The following is a 24,025-nucleotide window of genomic DNA, read 5'->3' as shown; positions in this document are numbered from 1 at the left end:
TTCCTCCCAATATGCTGTGGTTTCAAGTGACATAATTTAAAAAATATGTACTTTTCCCTTAAATTAGATTACAGAATAGAACCAACAGTATAATTTGTAATCAAATATCCAAATAATTGACATCAGATACGTGACACTATACCCAATGCCATTTTATCTAGAAAATCACAAAGTTCCCTAGCCTCAAATTCACTTACCCATATTTAACCCACATATTCCTAAAGTCAGTAGATCTTTTTGGCGTTTGTAAATTGTTTTGTATTGCTAATAGGAATATCTTACAGTAAAATAATGGAGGCTTTAAGGCATTGACATGGATACATAATAAGTCAAATGGCATATTCCAGCCTCTCTTTCATTAAACCCCCTCCCACACACAGAGAGAAAAGTGTAGCCAAATAAAAATTTTATGACAAAAATAAGCATTTTAGAAAGAGCATAATCATACCATCAATCTTAAGTTCATTGGTGTTATATCCAGTCTGATAGTTGTATCGTTGTTTCTACGCTTGCTGATAAAACAATTTTTGTGGGTTTATAGACTTGTCAACGGTGTGGTTACTTTTTAAACACTTTGGATATTAGCTGCTGTGCTTGTTTCACTAGGTCTTGGTTAAATGTCACTTTCTCCAGAAAGCTTTCCTTGACCTCCCAATCCCAGGAGGATGCCCCTCCTGTGCCTCCCCCTGACTCCCCTCACTTCCACTCTCACAGCATCAACACAGAGCCTGGCTCCCCACCTATCATCTAGGCTGTATGCTTTTTAGAGACAGCCCCAGGACTCTGTTATTTGCCATTATGTACCGCTGCCTTGCCTGTTAAAAGGCCTCAATAATGATTTGCTAAATGAATAAACAAAGTTGGGGCGAGGAAGACTAAGTCAATACTTTATCTTTCTATTATAGTACTTTTATTCATTATAAATTTCTGCTTTGTCCTTTCAGGCTCAGTAAACCCTCCGACAGATCCTGCACTTGGTATTACAGAATCTACCCTTGGCACCCAACCTTCTCCGGCCAACAACAGATCTCCCACAGGTAAGAATATTTTCACACTGTTTTAATTTCCATGTCCTATTTATTAATCCTTTAAGGAAGCATACTGATAAGGAAAAAATTTCAAAACATTTGTGTCATTCATGAGCTTTTCTATGATATTTCAGATAAACATATAAGTACTATTCTCAAGGTTTCCAAGAGTTAGCACAACTTCCAAAGTACTTCACTTAAATTCCTAGAAAAAACAGAGTGAATAAATATTCAGTGAGAAATTAAATTTTGTATTATATTATTAAGTAGGTTAATAAATTGACAGCCCTCCTCCTTCTAAGTGGGATGTTTAAGAAATTGGTTGTAAACAGAGATTCTGTGGACCAGAAGTAGGTAGATTAAATTTAAATTTATCCTGGTTCAAATTAATTTTGACCAACTTGACTAGTGAGGACTATGAATTCAGCCTCACAGGGACATTATTAATAATGGAGGTCAGGCTGGGTTAGTGTGTCTACAGCAAAGAAATAACACTGACTTTCAGAAGTTGGCAAACAAATTATAAATTTCTATGTCCATGTCCTTTGTATTTAACAAAGAACTATGGTGACTATTTCTAATACAAAAATATATATATTCTATGAAGAGTAGAAGTAAAGTTTTCATTCTTATTTAATTAAAACTATTAATTTTAGCTCAAAATGAGAACTGAAAATGGAATCAAACAAAAGCAGTCAGTAGGGATGAACAATTCCTTTAGCCTGTAGCCTTTGGCAGATAGCCTGCAGCCACTGTCACAGGTTGATGCCTCTCAGAAAATAAAGAGCGAGGCAGAGTGAGCACCACCTGCAAATTAGAAAGTTTACATTCATGTAATTTTTTTTCTAGTTCTTAAGGTTTTGTCATTTTCCTTTTAAAGTTTCTTTTTCTTTCACTTCTAATTCATCATTCAGAAATAAACCATTATAGATTATGATATGCTTCATTTAACAAATAATAGCATATTCAAAATAGTACCTTAAGTCTGTACAGTACTCTGTGGATTGTCTATTGCTTCATAACAAATATTTCACCCCAAAATTTAGCAACTTATAAAACACTAGAGGCCCAGTGCACGAAATTTGTGCATGTGGGGGGGGGCGGGGGGAGTCCCTCAGTGTGGCCTGCACCTTCTCGCAATCCGGGATCCCTCTCGCAATCCAGGACCCTGGCTCCTAACCGCTCTCCAGCCTGCCTGCCTGATCACCCATAACCACTCTGCCTGCCTGCCTGCCTGATCACCCATAACCACTTTGCCTGCCTGCCTGATCGCCCCTAACCACTCACCTGCCTGCCTCATTGCACCTAACCACTCTGCCTGCCTGCCTGATCGCTCCTAACCACTCATCTGCCTGCCTGATCGCCCCTAACCACTCACCTGCCTGCCTGATTGCCCCTAACCACTCACCTGCCTGCCTCATTGCACCTAACCACTCTGCCTGCCTGCCTGATCGCTCCTAACCACTCATCTGCCTGCCTGATCGCCCCTAACCACTCACCTGCCTACCTGATCATCCCTAACCGCCTCTGCCTGCCTGATCACCCCTGACTGCTCTCCTGTCTGCCTGATCACCCCTAACCACCTCTGCCTTGGCTCCCACTGCGGCAGCTTCGTCCTGAAGGAGAGGAGAATTAGGCTCCACTTGTTGAAGGGATTGTATCAAAGAATTTGTGAACAAATTAAAACCACCATGTTCAGTCACTTAGAAAATGCACATAAAATACAATGTGGTGTGATCTTTATTATGATAGGCAGACAGAACAAGTTGTTATCATTCCCATTTTTTAGATGGGGACACTAAGATGCTAAAAGCGTAAATGGTCACATGACTAGTAAGTGGCCAAGTTAGTATTCATACCAAAGTCTTCTGATGCTAAATCTAGTTCTCAGCACATTAGATATCATGTTTTCTCCAACTGTTCTAAATACTTCATGAAAACAGTAAGCATATTTGTTTTACATCCTAGCACATGTCTAGCACAGAGTAGGCCAGTAAAAAATACTAGTTGAATAGATAAATGAATAAAACAATTAATGAGAATAATGTACCTTCATTATGTAGCTATCATTAATAGATTCTATATTATTTTAAAACATGATAATTTATTCCTGCCTTCTAAAAATTTGCAATGTACTTGGAGAGAGATGACATGCATACATGGAAATGATAACTCAAAATCATAGAGTGAAAGGTGTTGCATCTTATAGAATTAAAATGCACAAGGTGAGGTACAGACTAGTAAGTCTTAGGCTTTGAGCAAAGAGAGGTCCCCATGAGTTTATGGACTCAGATGTTATCTAAGAGAGATGAAATAAGCTGATTCTTGAAATGTGTGTTGTATTGATTTGACTCGGTTGAGAACAAACTGAGCAGTTGTTCATTGGCAAAAATGTTTGTGAGAATTTGAGAAAATGTTTGGAGCTAAGCTTGGGTCCAAGAGTGGTACTGTGTAGCAGAGAAGCACAGATAAATATTTAAAAATGCAGAATAAATAGAGCCTTAAGCCTCAGCCTACGGATTCCAAATAATCTCCCTTAGGAAATAGGTCAGGGACTCCATTAAACATTTTTAGAAAAGAAATTACATAATTCCTTTATTACATATTGATTGAGCATTTGGTGTGCATCAGATGCTCTTCTAGGTGCTGGAAATACAACAGTGAACAAAAGAGAGAGGGAGAAATATGCTCTCATGATAGTTACATTCTTCCAATTGAGAGCAGAAATGAATAACTTCTAGCTGAGTTTCCTATGGGTTGGTTGACGCATGCTGTCACATGTTTCCATCAGACCAAGCACTATTCTTATTTCTGTGAAGAAACTCAAGGAAAGGGAAAGGACAGTATTACCCTTAAGGAGTCTACTGTTTACTACAGCTCTAGTATTAGAAAAGGAAGGAGAGCACAAATAAATATATTTGTTAGAAAACAGAAAAATGCTACCTGGTCTACTGTCAAACTATGGTGATATAGTTGGGAAATTTCTGAAGATTTAAAAATCTCCTTAAAATAAGATCCTGCCATGTTGGACTGTTTTATTTATTTATCTAGAGGCCCGGTGCATGAAATTCATGCATGGGGGGGGGGGGTCCCCCTCAGCCCAGCCTGCACCCTCTCCAATCGGGAACTCTTGGGGGATGTCTGACTGCTGGTTTAGGCTCAATCCTGGGGATAGAGCCTAAACCGGCAGTCAGACATCCCTCTCACAATCCGGGACTGCTGTCTCCTAACCACTCACCTGCCTGCCTGCCTGCCTGATCACCCCTAACTGCCTCCCCTGCCAGCCTGATCACCCCTAACTGCCTCTGCCTGCCAGCCTGATTGCCCCTAATTGCCCCCCTGCTGGCTTGGTTGCCCCTAACTGTCCCAACCCTGCCGGCCTGGTTGCCCCCAACTGCCCTTCCTGCTGGCCTGGTCACCCCTAACTGCCCCCCGCTGATGGCCAGGTCACCCGTAACTGCCCCCCACTGCTGGCCTGGTCACCCCTAACTTCCCCCCTGGCAGCCTGGTCGCCCATAACTGCCTCCCCTGCTGGTCTAGTTGCACCCAACTGCCCCCCCCCACTAGCCTGGTCACCCCCAACTACCCCCCTGCTGGTCTGGTCTCCCCTAACTGCCCCGCCCCGCCAGCCTGGTTGCCCCTAACTGCCCCCCTCTGCCAGCCTGGTTGCCCCTCACTACCCCCCCTGCTGGCCTTGTTGCCCCTAACTCTCCCCCTCTGCCAGCCTGGTCGCCCCCAACTGCCCACCCCCTGCTGGCCTGGTCGCCCCACACAGCCTGCTGTTTGGTTGTTTGGTCATCCCTTACTAACCCCACCCCCCACCCCCGCCAGCCTGGTCACCCCACACAGCCTGCTGTTTGGTCGTTTGGTCATCCCTCACTTCTCCCCCTGCCAGCCTGGTCGCCCCACACAACCTGCTGTTTGGTCGTTTGGTCATCCCTCACTGCCCCCCCACCCCGCCAGCCTGGTCGCCCCACACAGCCTGCTGTTCAGTCGTTTGGTCATCCCTCACTGACCACCCCCCCTGCCAGCCTGGTTAGGTCATGCAACCTGTTAGGTCATCTGTCCGGTTGTTTCGTTTGTGATGGCCCTGGCTTTTTATATATATATGGATTGTTTTTTTCTTTTTAAGTTTCAAGTGCACATTTTTGTGATACAAAATATGTAGGTGCCCTGACCAGGAATTGAACCAGTGACTTTTTGGTGCATGGGATGATGCTCTGCCAACTGAGCTACACCAGCCATGGCAGGACTGTTGTAGATCAGTGGTTCTTACCAGCATAATTTTGTCCTCCAACCCCTCGGGGACATTTGGTAGTGTGAGGACATTTTTGATCACCACAATGGGAAGGGGGGAGGGTGTTACTAGCATCTAATATGCAGAGGCCACGGGTGCTGTTAAATAGTGTACATTTTGTAGGATAGGACAACCTCTACAAAGATTATCTGGTTCCAAACGTCAACAGTGCTGATGCTGAGAAACCCCGTTTTAAATTAGGCTCTGGCTTAAGAGTAGTTCTTTTGTTTGTTTGTTTGTTGTTGTTTGTTTGTTTTGCTTTACAAAATTTCAACCTCTGTCAAGATAGTAACAATAGATTATGTTTGGAACAATTCTCAGTCTGATTTTTATGCCCCCCCCAAAAAAAAAAACAAAACAAAAAAAAACACCACATGTTAAATCAATGGCTGAGTATATCTAAATACAATTTATTTTCTTAGAATAATCTCTGAATTACAACTGGAATCCCAAATTTTGTCTTAGCAAGCTGTAGGGTAGTGAGGACTGGCTGCTCCAAAAGCTGGTAGGATTCACCCTCCTGTGTTCTTTTAAGAAAAGAAGCGAGCGAGATGGAACATGTCCTGGGAACCAACTTCAAAAGGCTATGGTTTCATTTCAGATTCTAAGATGTAATGAACTACATAGTTCAATCATAATTATGAAGCTACATATTTTGCTGCAAACATCCAATTCGTATTTTTCCCCTCAATGAAAGGATATTTTTTAAACAAATGTTGACAAAAAATGAAAAGAATATTCTTTAACTAGAGGAGACTGTGTAACTCATAACAAACTTCAAGAGCTACCCAGGGAAACACAGTTCAATTCAGCCTGAACTAATTGGTGTTTGCTGAGTCCCGGCTGCATTTTCTGTCCTCAGAAAAGGAAAAGACGTGAGGCTGACAAGCTAAAGGGCGAGATGAAACAAGCCGGAATGCAGCAATCAGAGACAGCTGACTAATCCAGGGTGGGACAATACTGGCATAAATCGGGGGTTTCTCCTGCCCCCAGGATCGCCCTGTGCCTTCTACAGATTATTTATTCAACAACAATTAAACACTGAGTGACTGCAGCGTGCCAGGCATTGTTGAGGTGCTGGGATATGGTGATACACAAGACAGGCAGGGCCCAGTTTCACCGAGCTTATGCTCTAGCAGGACCTACTTGCCTAGCCTTCCATTTCACTGCCCACCAGGCCACAGACCCTCCTATTTTTATGCCTGTGCAGAATCCTTTAACCTGATGATACTGATATTAGTGTTAAGCCCTCTGTAAAAATTTAGCTGGTCCCCACAGTGTGGATATTTCTACTCCTGGGCACCTTGAGTAACCATCAGCCAGGTCTCTAGGTAAACATACCTGATTCTTGACAAGCGGGGGATCAGATACTGAGGGTACAGACTGAAAGAAACAATTGCCCAGGGGATGCAACAAACCTACTAATTTATGAACAAGCATGTCAGAAAGGGGTGGGGGATTAAATTGGAAACCGTGCCGTTGGATAAGGTGAATCGAACACAAATCACAGGGGAAACAGACCAGGTCAGTTGTATGCCTAAATACTGGGTTCTAAAGCTAAGAGGGTTTCCCAGAGAGTCTGTAAGGCAGTGAGAAGACTCTGGTGATGTGTTGTGACAGAAACTTCTGACACCTTCCCTGGTCACGCCATGCCTGCCTTGGAGTGTCCAGATGCCTCCATTGCTGGCTAATAGCTTCTGCCACTGTCAAAAGCAGCCAGGCACTGAAAAGTAAGAAAAATAAGTGAGTGCTGAGGGTGAGGGGACTGGAATCAGGGAAGTCCGCACAGGGAAGTCTGGAAGGAGATACGGCCCCGAATGGCAGAAAGATGAGAGACAGATATTCAGACAGTAGTTTTGGTAAATAAAATAAAGTGAGTGCAGGATGTAAGAAGACAAGCACGATGCGGGCTGGCAGGGCTTGTTGGGGTGGGGGTGGCTGGAAGGTTGCTCAGCTGAGGTGGAACTAGATGAGGGTGAGCTTAAGTTAATGAACTATGGACTTGGGCTGTGATCTGAACATCACCAAACAGCCACTGTGGCTTTTTGAGTATGTGAATAATGTGAGTAAAACAAAAGTGATGTGTATGGTAAGCAGTAGCAGCAAGAACAGGGAGCAAGAAGACCAAGTGATGTAGATTTTAAACAATTTAAAGGGATGATGGTCTGAACTAGAATGGGCATATGTAGAAATGGAGAGTACTGCAACAGGAGGCTCAGCAGGGTTGTCTGCCTAAATAGTGGGGGGGGGGGGGGGGGGAGGATAAAAGGTTTTTAGAAGACTATCACACCAAGGCCTTCCAATTCTTTTCTTAGTAATTACTGAAAGTATCTACCAACTGACATGATTATATTAATAGTACCAAGCAATAATATTAACAGTATTTGTTAATATTTGAGTGATTCTAATGGGTCTAGTACTATTCTAAAGTAGTAAATGTGTTACCTCATTTAATATTCCCAACAACATTAATATAGATACTACTATTATCCCCATTTTACAGATAAAGATACTGAGGAACAGAGGTTAAATTACCCAAAGTCATTCCTAAAGTGGAAAAACCAGGATGGAACCCAGACAGTCAGACTTCAGAGACTGATCCTATAGTCTCTGAGAGTACATGATGGATGCTCAATAAATATATTTAGACACTGAACAAATCCCTTCTAGTGAGAAGCTGGTAGAGCTGCTATGAAAAGGTCAACATGAGAGCTGTACCTCTATTAATCTTTCCTTTCTCTGGACCAGTGTTTTCTGGGAGTGAGGTTAACTTCCTCAGTTGGAAATAAATAAGAGAAAAAGACCCTCCTCTTTCCATTACCCCTGCTCTTCCCAACATTATTGTAATTATTATTGCCCAGAGATATGTACAGAATCCATACAAAACTTCAATGCTCTCCCTTGAATTCCAAGAAATACTTGTTATTATAACCTTCTCATCACATTTCAACTGGGGCACATGTTACAGGTTGTTAAAGAATTTCTCTTTTTTTTTTTTCCAGACTTGTCACCATAAGTCAAGGGTAGCCTTCTGGATGACTGGTTTACTTTGGATATTTGTTTATTTAGTTTTCCCCACTCAGAGTACGATGCCTCTGAGGAAAAGCTATGGACTACCTATTTTTTTCCCCAGTTTATTTTGTAATTGTCCATAAATGTATCACATGATGTGTGATGCACTCTGTCCTGCTTTCATCTTCCATCAAGAGAGTCATGCAGTCCAGCCAGTGTGGCTCAGTGGTTGAGCGCCAACCTATAAACCAGGAGGTCAGAGTTTGATTATCTGTCAGGGCACATGCACAGATTGCAGGAACAATCCCCAGTGTGGGACATGCAGGAGGCAGCCGATCAATGATTCTCTCTCATCATTGATGTTTCTATCTCTCTCTCCCTCTCCCTTCTTCTCTGAAATCAATAAATATCTATATACTGGAGGCCTGATGCACAAAATCTGTGCAAGGAGCTCAGCCCTTGCAGCTGCAATGGCTTGCCTTGGCCCAAGGCAATCATGGCAGCTGCCACTTTGTCCAGAAAGTTGTCTGGAAGGACCTCCAGAAGGATGTCTGGTCTAATTAGCATATTATGCTTTTATTATCATATATAATAAAGAGATAATATGCAAATTGACTGTCACACCCTTGCACAAGATGGCCATCCTCAGGTGGTCACAAGATGGCCACCACAAGATGGCCAGCAGGGGAGGGCAGTTGGGGGCAACCAGGCCTGCAGGGGAGGGAGAGCAGTTGGGGGGAACCAGGCCTGCAGGGGATGGAGGGCAGTTAGGGGTGACCAGGCCAGCAGGGGAGGGCAGTTGGGGGCAACCAGGCCTGGAAGGGAGGGCAGTTGGGGGCAACCAGGCTGGTAGGGGAGGGCAGTTGGGGGCAATTGGGCCAGCAGGGAAGCAGTTAGGTGTCAATCAGACTGGCAGGAAAGTGATTATGTGGTGATCAGGCTTGAAGGCAGAAGCAGTTAGGGGCAATCAGGCAGGCAAGTGGTTGGGAGCCAGCAGTCCCGGATTGTGACTGCAGTCCCACAGGGGATTGGGCCTAACCCGGCAGTTGGACATCCTTCTCACAATGAGGGGATCGGGCCTAACCTGGCAGTTGGACATCCCTCTCACAATCCGGGATTCCTGGCTCCCAACCACTTGCCTGCCTGCCTGCCTGATTGCCCCTAACTGCTTCTGCCTTCCAGCCTGATCACCCCATAACCACTTTCCTGCCAGCCTGATCAACACCTAACTGCTCCCCTGCTGGCCCAATTGCCCCCAACTGCCCTCCCCTACCAGCCCGGTTGCCCCCAACTGCCCTCCCCTTCAGGCCTGGTCACCCCCAACTGCCCTCCCTCCCCTGCTGGCCTGGTCGCCCCTAACTCGGCAGTCAGATATCCCCTGAGGGGTACCAGATTGGGGAGGGTGCAGGCTGGGCTGAGGGACACCCCCCCAGTGTACAAATTTCCTGCACCAGGCCTCTAGTTATAGATATAAAAGGCTAATATACTGTCTCCACTGGTTGCTATGACACACACTGACCACCAGAGGGCAGGTGCTCAACACAGGAGCTGCTGAGCTGTGGTCACTTGGCAGCAGTGGTTCTTGGGTGACGCACCCAAAAAACAGAGAGGAGGGAGCCCAATTCCACATTCGGCCATGGGTTATGTTGTTGCTGGGGGCTGTGCAATTCCACATTCGGCCGTGGGTTATGTTGTTGCTGGGGCACTGTCGGCCCCGAATCTGGTTTACTGCACACTTGCATTTGTGTTCCACACCCTGTACAACAGCAACTTTGCAGAGTCCCTCTCACACTCCTGGACCGCTCGGGGGATGTTGGAGAGCTGGTTTCAGCCCGATCCCTGTGGGCCAGGCTGAGGGACCCCACCTGCCAGAAGGACTCCACTTACTCCACAGATGCCAGGGAGGGAACTCAGGAGGTTGGCTCTAGGGCGTGTCCGGCCCATCTGGCCCAGTTCCGCCCCACCAGCCACCTTTTAATTAATTTCTTTTCAATGTGCATGAATCCATGCACCAGATCACTAATATATATATATATATATATATATATATATATATATATATATATATACATATATATATATATATACATACACACACACACATATATATATGTATACACACACACATATATATATGTATATGTATGTATATGTATATATATATATATATATATATATATATATATATACTCGAAGCCCGGTGCACGAAATTTGTGCACGGAGGGGGGTTGTACCTCAACCCAGCCTATACCGTCCCCAATCTGGGACCCCTGGAGGGATGTCCAACTGCCCGTTTAGGCCTGATCCCACTGGGCGGTCGGACATCCCTCACATAATCCAGGACTGCTGGCTCCCAACTGCTTGCCTGCCTGCCTTCCTGATTGCCCCTAACCACTTCTGCCTGCCAGCCTGATCACCCCCTAACCACTCTGCTGCCAGCCTGGTTGATGCTTAACTGCTCCCCTGCCAGCCTGTTGGCCCCCAACTTCCCTCCTCTGCCGGCCTGGTCACCCCTAACTGCCCTCTCCTGCAGGGTTGATCACCTCCAACTGCCCTCCCTTGCAGGCCAGGTGCCTCCCAACTGCTGTCTCCTGCTGGCCATCTTGTGGTGGCCATCTTGTGTCCACATTGGGGCAGGATCTTTGACCACATCGGGGCAGCCATATTGTGTGTTGGAGTGATGGTCAATCTGCATATTACTCTTTTATTAGATAGGATAGAGGCCTGGTGCAGGAGTGGGGGCCAGCTGGTTTGCCCTGAAGGGTGTCCCAGATCAGGGTGGAGGTTCCCTTGGAACATGGGGCGGCCTGAGCGAGGGGCCTGTGGCGGTTTGCAGGCCAGCCACGCCCCCTGGCAACCCAAGCGGAGGCCCTGGTATCTGGAATTTATTTTCCTTCTACAATTGAAACTTTGTAGCCTGGAGCGAAGCCAAGCCTGCTGCTCCCTCCGAGGCCGGCAGCCATTTCTGTTGGGGTTATAATTGAAACTTTTTTGCCTTAAGCGGGTGGGCCAGGCAAGGGTGTGTGGAAAGCTTTGCTTCCCCTGTTGCCGCTGGCAACCCTGGCTTGCTCTCTCAAGCTCCGTTCTGCCGCCATTTCTGTTTCAATTTGTTTACCTTCTATAATTGAAACTCTGTAGCTTGAGTGGAGGCTTAGGCCTGGCAAGGGCAGGCGGAAAGCTTGGCTTCCTCTGTTACCTAGGAAACCTTGCTCTCTGTGGCTGTAGCCATCTTGGTTTGGTTAATTTGCATACTCGCTCTGATTGGATGGTGGGCGTGGCTTAGTGTGAGTGGCTTGTGGGTGTGTCGATGGTATGGTCAATTTGCATATTACCTTTTTATTAGGTAGGGTATACCCTATCTAATAATAGAGTAATATGCAAATTAGGCATCACTCCGCAACAAAAACGGCGGCCCCCATACCCACAAGATGGCGGCGCCCAGTCCCCTCAGCCCTGCTGCTGGAGTGTCTGGCCTGTCCCACCAGCAAACAGAGCACTGAGAGCAGGGCATGGTTGCTTCCTTAATGCTGTGGCAGCAGGAAGCCACCAGGCCCTGCACATACGGAGCCAGCAGAGGAGCAGGGCATGGCGTCTTCCCGATGGTCGCCACGGTGATCGGGAAGACTCCAGTGCCAGCAGAGCAGGGCATGGCAGCTTCCTGATCTCGGCAGCTGGGAAGCCACCAGGCCCTGCAAAGCCAGGCATGGCGGCTTCCTTAGTGGGGCAGTGGCAGGGAAGTCCCCAGACATGGCAGACAGAGCCCAGACATCAGGGCTTGGGGGCTTCCTTAGTGGGCAGTGGCAGTGGGAACACCCCCAGGCCCTGCAGACAGAGCCTGGACAACAGGGCATGGGGGCTTCCTTAGTGTGTCCATGTCTGGGAAGCCCCCAGGCCCAGCAGACAGAGCACACTGCAGGGCATTGGGGCTTCCTTCACATGGCACATGGCGGCAGCAGGCAGAGAGCGACAGCAGGGCATGGGGGCTTCATCTCCATGGCTGCAGGGAAACCTCCAGGCCCCACAGAGAGCAGAGAACCATGGGGAGTGGGCCTAAGCCATCAGTAGGATATCCTCTGAGAGCTCCTGGATTGTAGAGGGTGCAGGTTGGGCTGAGGGACCCCCGTGCACGAATTTCATGCACCGGGCCTCTAATATATATTTAAGAGTCCTGCAAACCTTTATTAGACCAATATTCCAGCAACAGACATTGTCATTAGTCATTCAGAAGCATGTTTCCCTAAACATTCTGCCTCCAATGTGTAGACAGGGTCTTGTGCAGAGATTAGGATCTCATGCTATACATCTGCTTTATGCTGGCCTGAAGGTCAATATCCACCTCATCCTGATATCAGGGGTTGATGAGACTGACCCAAATGTGTTTAGATGTAGTTGTTAGTCTCTACTCTTTTAAGTGCAATTCTCTGGTTAATGGTGGTATAGGTTTAAAGGCTTTTTGTGCTGCAGGTGAAGTAATTGATGTAGTTGTAATTGATGGACTAAAATTACACATTTGTTGAAGAGATTAGGTGACTTGCCAATAGATGATATGTTGATGGAATAGAAGGCGAAGTGAAAATATTACTATTTGAGAAAGTAAGTTACATTTTAAGGTTCAATTTTACATAGGAATAATGTGAAGTCCTGGATAATTGAGTTTGACTAATCAGATCACTCAAGCAGTAATGGCCTGAATTTATAAATAACTTTTACCTTTGCAGTTAGTTAATAAATAAGCTGGTCTGGCTAGGTTAGCAAAAACTAATTTTCTTTTTTTCATCATTCCCTGACCAAATTAGTTCTACTGAATAATTTCTTTCTTGCCTCGAAAAGACATTTCAGGCCAACTCCTTTGCATTTTTTTTTTTTTTTGGTGATTTTTTACATAATAAATGTTGTCTGGTCCCTTTCAGTCACAAGACCAGACCCCTATCAATATTTAAGAACTCTTGTCAAATATAATGTCAAAACTTGTAAAGGTTAATTCAGTCCAGAAGTTCTCTCCCTCCTCCCTTCCCAAGCCTGGGTCTGTCAGCTGTGGAAGCCTAGGACATGAGGGTATGTGCTTTATGTCAGTGGAGGTGGAGGAGAGATGCAGGAGATGTCTTTGTGATTTCCTGGCTTCTTCCTCTCCTCCACTCCTAGCTATTGACTTGAACCCACTTTGGGGGATCATAAGGTAGAGAAAAAGGGGGAGAGGTAGGTAGGGGAAGACCTTCTTTGTCATGCTGTCTGTAATATGATTTAGGAGCCTTCTGGATGGGGAGAATAAAAATGGTCATCTTGAACTCATGGGGCACTTTCCATATTTCTCAGAAATCTGTTATTGGCCTTTGGCTGCTGTCCCTTTGATGCAGGTCATACCTCTCCTCCATTTTCTGCTTTTTCCCTTCCTGCAGCCCTTGAATTTCTGGAAGCCAACCTCATTTGGGGGCTTCTTTGTTCCTCTTAGGTATTCTTCCAGGGTGAGAATTCTTTGCATGTCCTTCAGTTTTTATCTGGGAAAATAGGTACCTTGGTCTCCTATTTAGGAAAAGTGCTCCTTTCCCTCAGTATGGTCTTATCTCTCTTCCCTATGCCCATTTAGCACTGCTAGCCAAGCATTGGCTCCCAACACAGCCTTTTCAACCTGAGTCAGGCATTGGTCCCCTTTGTCCCATCCTCCAGGGCACACAGGCCAGGAGCTCTGAGGAGGCATCACACTTCCTAATTCCTCACTATACTACCAATCTACCAAGTCATAGTAATGAAAACAATGTGGTGCTGGCATAAAAGAGATATATAGATGGCCAGCCAGTATGACTCAGTGATTGAGCATCAACTCATGAACCAAGAGGTCACTGGTTCGATTCTTATTCAGGGCACATGCCCAGATTGTGGCTCCATCCCCAGGAGGGGGTGTGTAGGAGGCAGCCAAATGATGTTTCTCTCTCATCAATGTTTCTATATCTCTATATCTCTCCCTTCCTCTCTCTCTAAAAATATCAATAAAAACATATTTTAAAAGAAATAGACACATAGACCAATAGAATAGAATGAATAGATAGGCCAAAAGTAAACCCTAGCATATATGGTCAACTACTTTTCAACATGGGTGCCAAGAGTACACAACAGGAAATGATAGGTTCTTCAATAAATGGTTCTTGGAAAACTGGATATTGACATACAAAAGAATGAAATTGCACCCTTATCTTATACACCATACACACACACAAACACCTTAAATATATTAAGAACTTAAACATAAGATCTGAAACAATACAGCTCCTAGAAGAAAGCATAGGGAAAATTCTCCTTGATATTGGCCTAGGCAACAACTCTATTAATATGGCACTAAAACCTTGGGCAACAAAAGGAAAAATAAAAAAGTATACTATGCTGCTGGGCAGGTGTGGCTCAGTGGTTGAAGGCTGGCCTATGAACCAGAAGGTCAAGGTTCCATTCCCAGTCAGGGCACATGACCAGGTTGGGGGTTATGCAGGAAGCAGCCCATCAATGATTTTCTCATCATTGATGTTTCTATTTCTTTTTCCCTCTCCCTTCCTCTCTGAAATCAATAAAAAATATATTTTTTTTTAAAAGTATACTATATCAAACTAAAGAAAAAACTGCACAGCAAAGAAAACAATCAACTTTATATAAGGCAACCTATGGATCAGGAGAAAATGTTTGCAGGTCATATACCTGATAATGGATTAATATCCAAAAGATATGAGGAACTCATGGAGTTCTACAGCAAAATAAGAAACAACTTGTTAAAATGTAGGCAAGGGACATGAATAGACATTTTTAAAAGAAGGCATATGAATAACCAACAGGTGTAAGGAAAGGTGTTCAACATCACTAATCAGGGAAATGTTAAATCAAAACCGCAATGAGATATCACCTCACACCTGTTACAATGGCTACCTTCAAAACAATAAAATACAACAAGTTGTTGGTGAGGATGTGGATACAAGGGCATCCTAGTATACTGTTGGTGGGAAGGTAAATTGGTACAGCCACTTTGGAAAACAGTATGAAAAACATAATGGAAAATAGTTTTTGAGGTTTTTAAGAAAACTAAAAATAAAACTATAATGACCCAGCATTTTCTCTTATATACTCAAGGGAAATTAGATCAGTCACCTCTAAGAGATATAGATGTTCTGGTGTTCATTGCATCATTATTCACAATAGCCAAGATATGAGCAAAATCTGTTTCCATTGATGGATACATGGATAAAGAAATTGTATCCTATATAATAAAAGGCTAATATGCAAATCGACTGAACAGTGGAACGACTGGTCGCTATGACACGCACTGACCATCGGGGCAGACGCTCAATGCAGGAGCTGCCTCCTGGTTGTCAGTGCGCTCCCACAAGGGGAGCGCCACTCAGCCAAAAGCCCTTAGCCAGGCTCACAGCTGGTGAGCACAGAGGTCATGGTGGGAGCCTCTCCTGCCCCCAAGGCAGTGCTAAAGATGTCTGACTGCCCACGTAGGTCCGCTCCCCACGAGGGCATCCCCCAAGGGCTCCCAGACTGCAAGAGGGTGCAGGCGAGGCTGAGGGACACCCCCCTTCCTCGAGTGCATGAATTTCATGCACCGGGCCTCTAGTATTATAATATTATTCATCCTTACAAAAGGAGATCCTGTCACTTGCAACAACATTGATGAGCCTGGAACACATTATGCTAAATGAAATAAGCCAGACACAGAAAGAAAGAAAGAAAAAAGTGCATGATCTCACTCACATATGGAATCTAAAAACTCAAATGCATAGAAGCAGAGTACAATGGTAGTTACTAGGGGCAGGAAGGTGGGAGAAATGGGGAGATGATGGTTAAAGGGTATAAAGTTATAGTTATGTAGGATTAATAAGTCTAGAGATCTAATACTACTACAGTATAACTATCCTATATAATGAAAGGATAATGTCATTTTGACCAAATGGCAGAATGACCAGTCGCTATGATGCGCACTGACCACCAGGGGGCAGACATTCAATGTAGGAGCTGCCCCCTGGTGGTCAGTGCACTCCCACAGGGGGAGTGCTGCTCAGCCAGAAGCCATGCTCACAGCTGGTGAGCGCAGCGGGGGCAGCGCTAAGGACCCCTTGGGGGATGTCTGACTCCTGGCTTCGGTGTCAGACAGGCTTGTGTTCAATTCTTATCTCTGCCACCTACTGGCTCTGAACCTGGGCAAGTCATTGTGCCTCACTAATACTGCTTACTTATCTTCAAAAACAAAAATAATATTATCTAGTTCATATGGGTATTGTGAGCATCAAGTGTGAAAATGCATAAAGAGCAACTATACAGCAAAGACCCACATGAAAAGGCATGCCAAGATAAAAAAAAAAAAAAAGCCTAGCAAACAAAATTTATCTCAAATAACTCAAGACCTTTACTTGTATTTTTTACTTGAAACAATGACCAAGTCAATATTTTTTTTTATTACCATTTCATTCTTTATCCTCCACTACCTTACATCACACCTGTTCACCTATTTCTTTCATTTGGCACATAATAGGTCCATAATAAATGATCCTTAAATTTAAATTGTTTGGAAAATATTTCAATACTAGTGGCCCATTGCACAGATTCGTGCACATTGAAAGGAAAATAATTAGGAAAAATATTTTAATATTGCTATTTGCCTTTTCTCCCTTAGTGCCTGAGAGCCGGGCGACAGCCCCGCCCCCTGCTGTCTCCAGGGGCCACTGCTAGTCACTGCCTGCAGGGCCTGATGGCCCCACCAATCGCCCCACTGCCGCCTGGCTCACAGGTGCTGAGGGAGCCAGGTGGCGGCCCCAACCCCCGCCACCACTGCTGGTGGGCCTGTGATCAGATTGGTGGGGCATCAGGCCCCTGCCCGGCTTCCTCAGTGCCTGGGAGCCCGGCAGCGGTGAGGTGATCAGATCGGCGGGGTGATGGGCCCCTGCCAGGTGACCAGTGGCTTGCACTCACCTTGGCCTGGCGCTGCCCACTCACCTGCTCCACCATCCCGCCCCTGTCCTGCTCTCATGGGGGCCCATCCGGGGCCTGCAGCACCTCCACTGCTACCCACTGCCAGCGTAGCTTGGCCAATGCCTGCCATGTTCCACGCTGCCCCCTAGTGGTCAGCACATGTCATAGCAAGTGGTCAAACTCCCAGCAGAACTCCAGGTCAAGGGGACAATTTGCATATTAGGCTTTTATTATATAGGATTTCCCCCAGTTAATCCACCATGTATTTTTCTGTCTTTCCTCCTCTAGCAGTGAAAGGAAAGGTTACTGGAAAGATGGCTGTAGTCTGTGTTAAGAGATTTGGTTCTGCTTCATGATGTCATGAGGACCCAAGTAAAATTAGCTCTTAGAGAACATGTTTCTGTTTTCTCTATTCCACTCAGAACTGACTAGAGATGTCTTTTGACTTAATTGAATTACTAATGATAATATTAAGGGGTAATTTTTAATTTTAATGAGAAATTTTTTTAAGAGTAGAAATGGAAATAGTAAAGTTTTAAGCCCTCTTACCTAACTTCATGGTAGTTATGAAATAATATAAACAAGATATTTTGTACAAAGGGTTTTCTTCTAAACCACTCTCCTGAAAACAACTTATTATAATGTAATAAGATTTGCTAATAATATTTAATAACACTAAACATTCAAACTGGAGAAAAACTAAGCAACCAGCAAGCAAAGCGAACAACTCTCTTCCACTGGGTTTGGCACATTACTTGTATGCATACTAAGTTATAATATAGAACCAACTATTAAATGTTGAAGAGACTTTGCTGTGTTGTGAAGAATAAACTTAACTTTGATACTAAAATATGTGACCAATATGAATTTATTTTTACCTATTTCAGTATTTACTGCTAGTCTCTTTATGATCATTCCACCCTGAAGGTTTTATTTTGATTGCAATATTTATTTGTTTGTTTGTTTGTTTTTGTGGGTCCTTTAAAGATTTATTTTTTTAATTTATCTTTATTGTTAAAAATATTAGAGATGTCACGTTTTAATTAGGTAACTTTTTTCAAAAAAAGTATTTTTTGAGTTCTTGTTTATATGAGAATGTTACTATGTTTACTTTCTTTTTATAAATTGGTTAACATTTTAAATTTATATTAATTGTTGTCTTTACCTCATCACTATTTTCTTCTATTATATCTTCAGATTTTGTTTCTGAAACTCATCTTCAGTTGCACTTTTAAAAATCTTATCTATGTTCTCCATCTTCCATGATTATTGATTTTCATCTTAATCAATGAGTCCTTTAAAGACTTGGCTAGGAGTAATACAAATAATTTTTTTTTAATTCTCTAGTTGGTGTCAGGAGATAGATATGTCCTCTTATAGTTACAGAGGCTCCTGGTCAGGCTTTAAGAAGGGATTTCATTTAAAAACAATAAAACACTGAGGAATAAACAGTGTTGCTACCACTAGTGTACCCTAGTTAATCACTGTCCTACTGAGGCCATGGGTGTGAATGGAGACATTTTATACCCACAATACCACACAGAACAAGCAGTCCTTGAAGATTTGTTAAGGCCCACCAGGAATGGACAGGTACACACAATGCTATTACTAAAGTACACATGTGAGACTGCCCTCAGGGCCTAGGACTTGCTATGGCCTGAAAACTACCACCACCCCCCTCTCCTGCCCCAATTCTCCTGCTACTTTTCAGGGAAGTATTTCTGGAACTCTAAATCAGCCCTCCCTCTTTCATGTGTTCTCATATTTGGATTGATTATCTGGTTGATGTCCATATCCTCCATGAACTTAAACTCCAGGGGAAATGATCGCCCACCCAGTGCAAAGCACAATGCTTGGAAGATAGGGTCTCCAAAATGCTGGTCGAATAAATGAAAGAATGTTTGCAGTGAGTCATAAGAGGTAGCAATGTGGATATTGTTAGAGGTCAGCTCATATAAGGCCAAGGGGCCTTGCCCGGCTATTGTGACAAAGTAGTTGAGCATCGACCCATGAACCAGGAAGTCTTGGTTTGATTGCCAGTCTTAGTACATGCCTTGGTTACAGCTTGATCCCCAGTAGGGGGTATGCAGGGGACAGCAAATTGATGATTCTCTCTTACCATTGATGTTTCTATCTCTCTGGCCCTCTCCCTTCCTCTCTTTTTATGAAATATATTTTATTGCTTTTTTACAGAGAGGGAGAGGGAAAGAGAGTTAGAAACATTGAAGAGAAAGAAACATCGATCAGCTGCCTCCTGCACACCTACTACTGGGGATGTGCCCGCAACCAAGGTACATGCCCTTGACCGGAATCGAACCTGGGACCTTTCAGTCTGCAGGCTGATGCTCTATCCACTGAGCCAAACCGGTTAGGGCCCTCTCTTTGAAATCAATAAAAATATATATTTATTTAAAGGACATGGTCCTTAACCTTAAATCATGGTGTAAAGCTGAGAGGAGTGAGTGGGATTTAATTTATCTAGGAAACTAGATAGTTCTCTAAATGACTTCAGCTCTGCCTTCTATATGATGAACAAGGTCTCATAGTAAAGGGAGCACTCTTTCAATAATCTGTGCAACCTGGTTCAGATTCTCAGGACAAGACCCAAACAAAATTCAGCTGGAGACCAATAAGACAGAAATGACCTTTGGCTTTCTCAGGATAGTGACGGGTTGTCATTGACCCTTTTGTTCCTAGCAGTTTATTGGCAATATTCAGCCCTCAGCAAACTCCACAGGCCTGCTTGTGAGAGGAAACATAGAGCAGCAATGATATCTAAGCCAGGCAAGAGATACCATAACATGAAGATCAAGGTAGCATGCACATGTTCCTCCTCCCACATGGTCCACAAACAACATGTTACATGGAGCTGAATAAGCTCTCCTTCTTTTACAGCAAACCCGCAGTAAGCAAGGATTTTTGTCACATTATTTTCTGACCTCAAAAAAGATCATTTAATCAGTCATTTTAATACAAATGAAATTCCCAGTCAAGTTATCATACTTCATCAGGGTTACAATGATTCTGCCAGAATTAAATCATATGGAACTATTCAGTGCCACCCAGTGTGGGCAATCAAACTTCCTAGGGAAAATGTCTGTTGCTTTTAAGTAAGAGGTATTTTAAAAGGTGGCTGGCAATTGCTGAGTAGCCTGAGATGTCTAGGTCAGTGGTCGGCAAACTGCGGCTCTGTTGACTAATGAGTTTGCCGACCACTGCCTTAGGGAAAAACACTTAAAAAACATTTTAATAATGTACTAATGTCTTTAACCTGAAGTCAAAACTTCTGGGTAAGGGTAATGCCTTACGCAGTGGACGGCAAACTCATTAGTTAACAGAGCGGCAAACCGCGGCTCGCAAGCTGCATGTGGCTCACGAGCAGCAGTTTGCCAACCACTGGTCTAGGTAATAGTAGTGTAGCTTACAAATAAATGCAGTGTTCTCTGATCATTTCCTAGTTCTTTTTCTTTGTCTTTATTATCACCACTAGAAGCCTGATGCACGAGATTTGTGTACTCCGGGGGTTCCTCAGCCCGGCCTATGCCCTTTCGCAGGCTGGGAGCCCTCAGGGGATGTCTGACTGATGGCTTAGACCCTCTCCCTGGGGATCGGGCCTAAGCCTGCAGTCAGACATCCTTAGTGCTTCTGCAGAGGCAGGAGAAGCTCCTGCCACCACAGCTGCGCTCGCCAGCTGTAGAGCCTGGCTTCTGGGCTTCTGACTGAGCAGCACTCCCCGCTGTGGGAGCGCACTGACCACCAGGGGGCAGCTCCTGTGTTGAGCATCTGTCCCTTGGTGGTCAGTGCATGTCATAGTGACCGGTCATTCCACAGTTCAGTCGATTTGCATATTACCCTTTTATTATATAGGATTGGTACTGCATCACCCCTGTTAAAACAATTCCTTTTTGTTTTCACTTACTAAGTCAGTGAATTCTATGGAGGTCAGTTCTCAGGGTAAGAGAGAAGGAGGAGGAGAGGGAGGGAGAATGAATGAATGAATGAATGAATTAATTAATGAATTAATGAATTAATGATGCTGGCCCATGGGAGTGGAGATAAGAGACTGTAGACTCTCACTGAAAGCTTCACATAAGGAATGGGGTCCCAGAGTAAAGATCATTTTCATTATCCTTCTGAAAATTGTTCAAAACATGAATAGAGTCTTCTTTGTCCTCTCCCCTTTCCCTTCCCTTTTTTGTCCTTTCTTCCTCTATGAATTAGGAGGAGCACATCATATCTCAATAATTCACAGTATCTAATGATTATTTATGTCTAGTCATTGCTTTCGTCTATGCATTTTTTTACTTCCCCTTGCTCCCAAAATGACATGAGATAACTTAAAAAGTACATAATACAAAATTTTAAAAACAGGTAGCTGAAGAAATTGCTACAGAGGGACAAAGATAAAGCCATCTCAGTGACAGAAATAAAATTTAAATTGAATTTGTGATCCATAGGTTCATAAAATTATAACCAAGGAGAAGTGTAGCTGCTCTTGATACAGACTCTGCTGGTCCTCCTCTTTGATGAGTGGGGGAGGCAGTGAGCTAGAAGTTACAATTACTACACAAGAATCTGAACTACTGGTGGCTCAGTGAATTGAAAGAGGAGATGTAGGTAACTGCCAGTAGAAATTACTTCCCCATCACAGAGTTAATGCCCCTGAAAGCTGCCATTCTCTACACCCCTGCCAATTACCCATTTATGATGCAGTCTTTTGGGATGTAGTTCTTGACTTGGGTCAGCCTGGGGAAGGAGAGATTAGTTACCTTGAATGGACCTCCTAGAAAGAACAAGGGAAATGGGCAATTGTAAAACTCATCAGGAGATTCAAGTTTCCTCTTGGTAGGACATGCTTGTATTTTCAACACCTGAACTAAACTGTGGATGCCCTAGTTTATAGCTTCTAATATTACATTTCAACACTTAACCTCATGTGAGGCACTTTTCTCACATGAGAATGTGATAGGAATGACTCTCAACCTTTGTGATCACCCTACTGGAAAAGTATCCTATCTAATAAAAGAGTAATATGCAAATTGACTGTCACACCAAGACACAAGATGGCCGGCCCCATGTGGTCAAAGATGGATGCCCCCATGTGGACACAAGATGGCCACCACAAGATGGCCTGCAGGGGAGGGCAGTTGTGGGAAGTTAGGGGTGACCAGGCCAGCAGAGAAGGGCAGGTGGGGGAGACCAGGCCAGCAAGGGAAGGCAGTTGGGGGGACCCAGGCCTGCAGGGGATGGCAGTTGTGGGCAATCAGGCAAGCAGGGAGGGCAGTTAGGGGTGACTGGGCCGGCAGAGGAGGGCAGTTGGGGAAGACCAGGCCACCAGGGGAGGGCAGTTTGCGGGGGAAGGCCTGCATGGGCAAGAAGTTGGGAGGGACCAGGCCTGCAGGGGAGGGCAGTTGGGGGGGGGGACCAGGCCTGCAGTGGAGGACAGTTGGGGGGACCAGGCCTGCAGGGGAGGGCAGTTGTGGGCAATCAGGCCAGCAGGGAGGGCAGTTAGGGGTGGCTGGGCCAGCAGAGGAGGGCAGTTGGGGGAGACTAGGTCAGCAGGGGAGGGAAGTTTGGGGGGAACCAGGCCTGTAGTGGAGGACAGGCCTGCAGGGGAGGGCAGTTGGGGGAAACCAGGCCTGTAGGGGAGGGCAGTTGCGAGGGACCAGGCCTGCAGGGGAGGGCAGTTGGGGGGGACCAGGCCTGCAGGGGAGGGCAGTTGCGAGAGACCAGGTCTGCAGGGGAGGGCAGTTGCGGGGGGGAACCAGACCTGCAGTGGAGGGCAGTTGGGGGGGGGGCAGGCCTGCAGTGGAGGACAGTTGAGGGTACCAGGCCTGCAGTGGAGGACAGTTGGGGGGGACCTAGGCCTGCAGGGGAGGGCAGTTTGGGGGGACCAGGCCTGCAGGGGAGGGCAGTTGTGAGGGACCAGGCCAGCAGGGAGGGCAGTTGGGGGGGGGACCAGGCCTGCAGGGGAGGGCAGTTGCGAGGGACCAGGCCTGCAGGGGAGGGCAGTTGCGGGGGACCAGACCTGCAGGGGAGGGCAGTTGTGGGGGACCAAGCCTGCAGGGGAGAGCAGTTGGGGAGGACCAGGCCTGTAGGGGAGGGCAGTTGCGGGGGGACAAGACCTGCATTGGAGGACAGTTTGGGGGGACCCAGGCCTGCAGAGGAGGGCAGTTGGGAGAGACCAGGCCAGCAGGGGAGGGCAGTTGGGGGGGAACAGGCCTGCAGGGGAGGGCAGTTAAGGGGGGACCCAGGCCTGCAGGAGAGGGCAGTTGGGGGGGACCCAGGCCTGCAGGGGAGGGCAGTTGGGGGGGGACCAGGCCTGCAGGGGAGGGCAGTTGGGAGCCAGCAGTCCTGGATTGTGTGAGAGATGTCCGACCGCCCAGTGGGATCGGGCCTAAACGAGCGGTCGGACATCCTTCAAGGGGTCCCAGATTGGACAGGGTGCAAGCTGGGCTGAGGGACACCCCTCTCCCATGCATGAATTTCATGCACCGAGCTTCTAGTTATCTTACAAGTGAGGAATTGGAGGAGAGAAAAAAATCAATACACTTTCCCAAGATCATACATCTAACTTAAAACTAAGCCAGGACTCAACCCAGGGAGTCTTGCTCTGGAATTCAAACTTTTAATAGATAATTTACAATGCTTTTGCAAGCCTTCAAGTGCTTTGCAAATCTGTCCCCTAGACTCAGTCTATAGGTTGATGGGTCTGATGCAGTGGCTTTCTAGCAGTGGA

At 45.5% G+C, this 24,025-nt stretch overlaps 1 protein-coding gene across 2 annotated transcripts in view; it reads left to right on the top strand.

Annotated features, from left to right (window-relative positions):
* Positions 1-24,025, top strand: part of CD96 (CD96 molecule) — a 99,467-nt gene that overhangs the window by 54,413 nt on the left and 21,029 nt on the right. For both annotated transcript variants that reach the window (XM_028153251.2, XM_008146686.3), the window contains exon 8: positions 945-1,037. In XM_028153251.2, the coding sequence (XP_028009052.2) occupies positions 945-1,037 (93 nt within the window). The remainder of the gene's footprint in view (positions 1-944; positions 1,038-24,025) is intronic.

This window comes from Eptesicus fuscus, chromosome 3 (assembly GCF_027574615.1).
Source record: "Eptesicus fuscus isolate TK198812 chromosome 3, DD_ASM_mEF_20220401, whole genome shotgun sequence".
NCBI classification, from domain to species: domain Eukaryota; kingdom Metazoa; phylum Chordata; class Mammalia; order Chiroptera; family Vespertilionidae; genus Eptesicus; species Eptesicus fuscus.
Note: the sequence above shows the minus strand (reverse complement) of the source record. Positions and strands in the feature narration are given on the sequence as shown.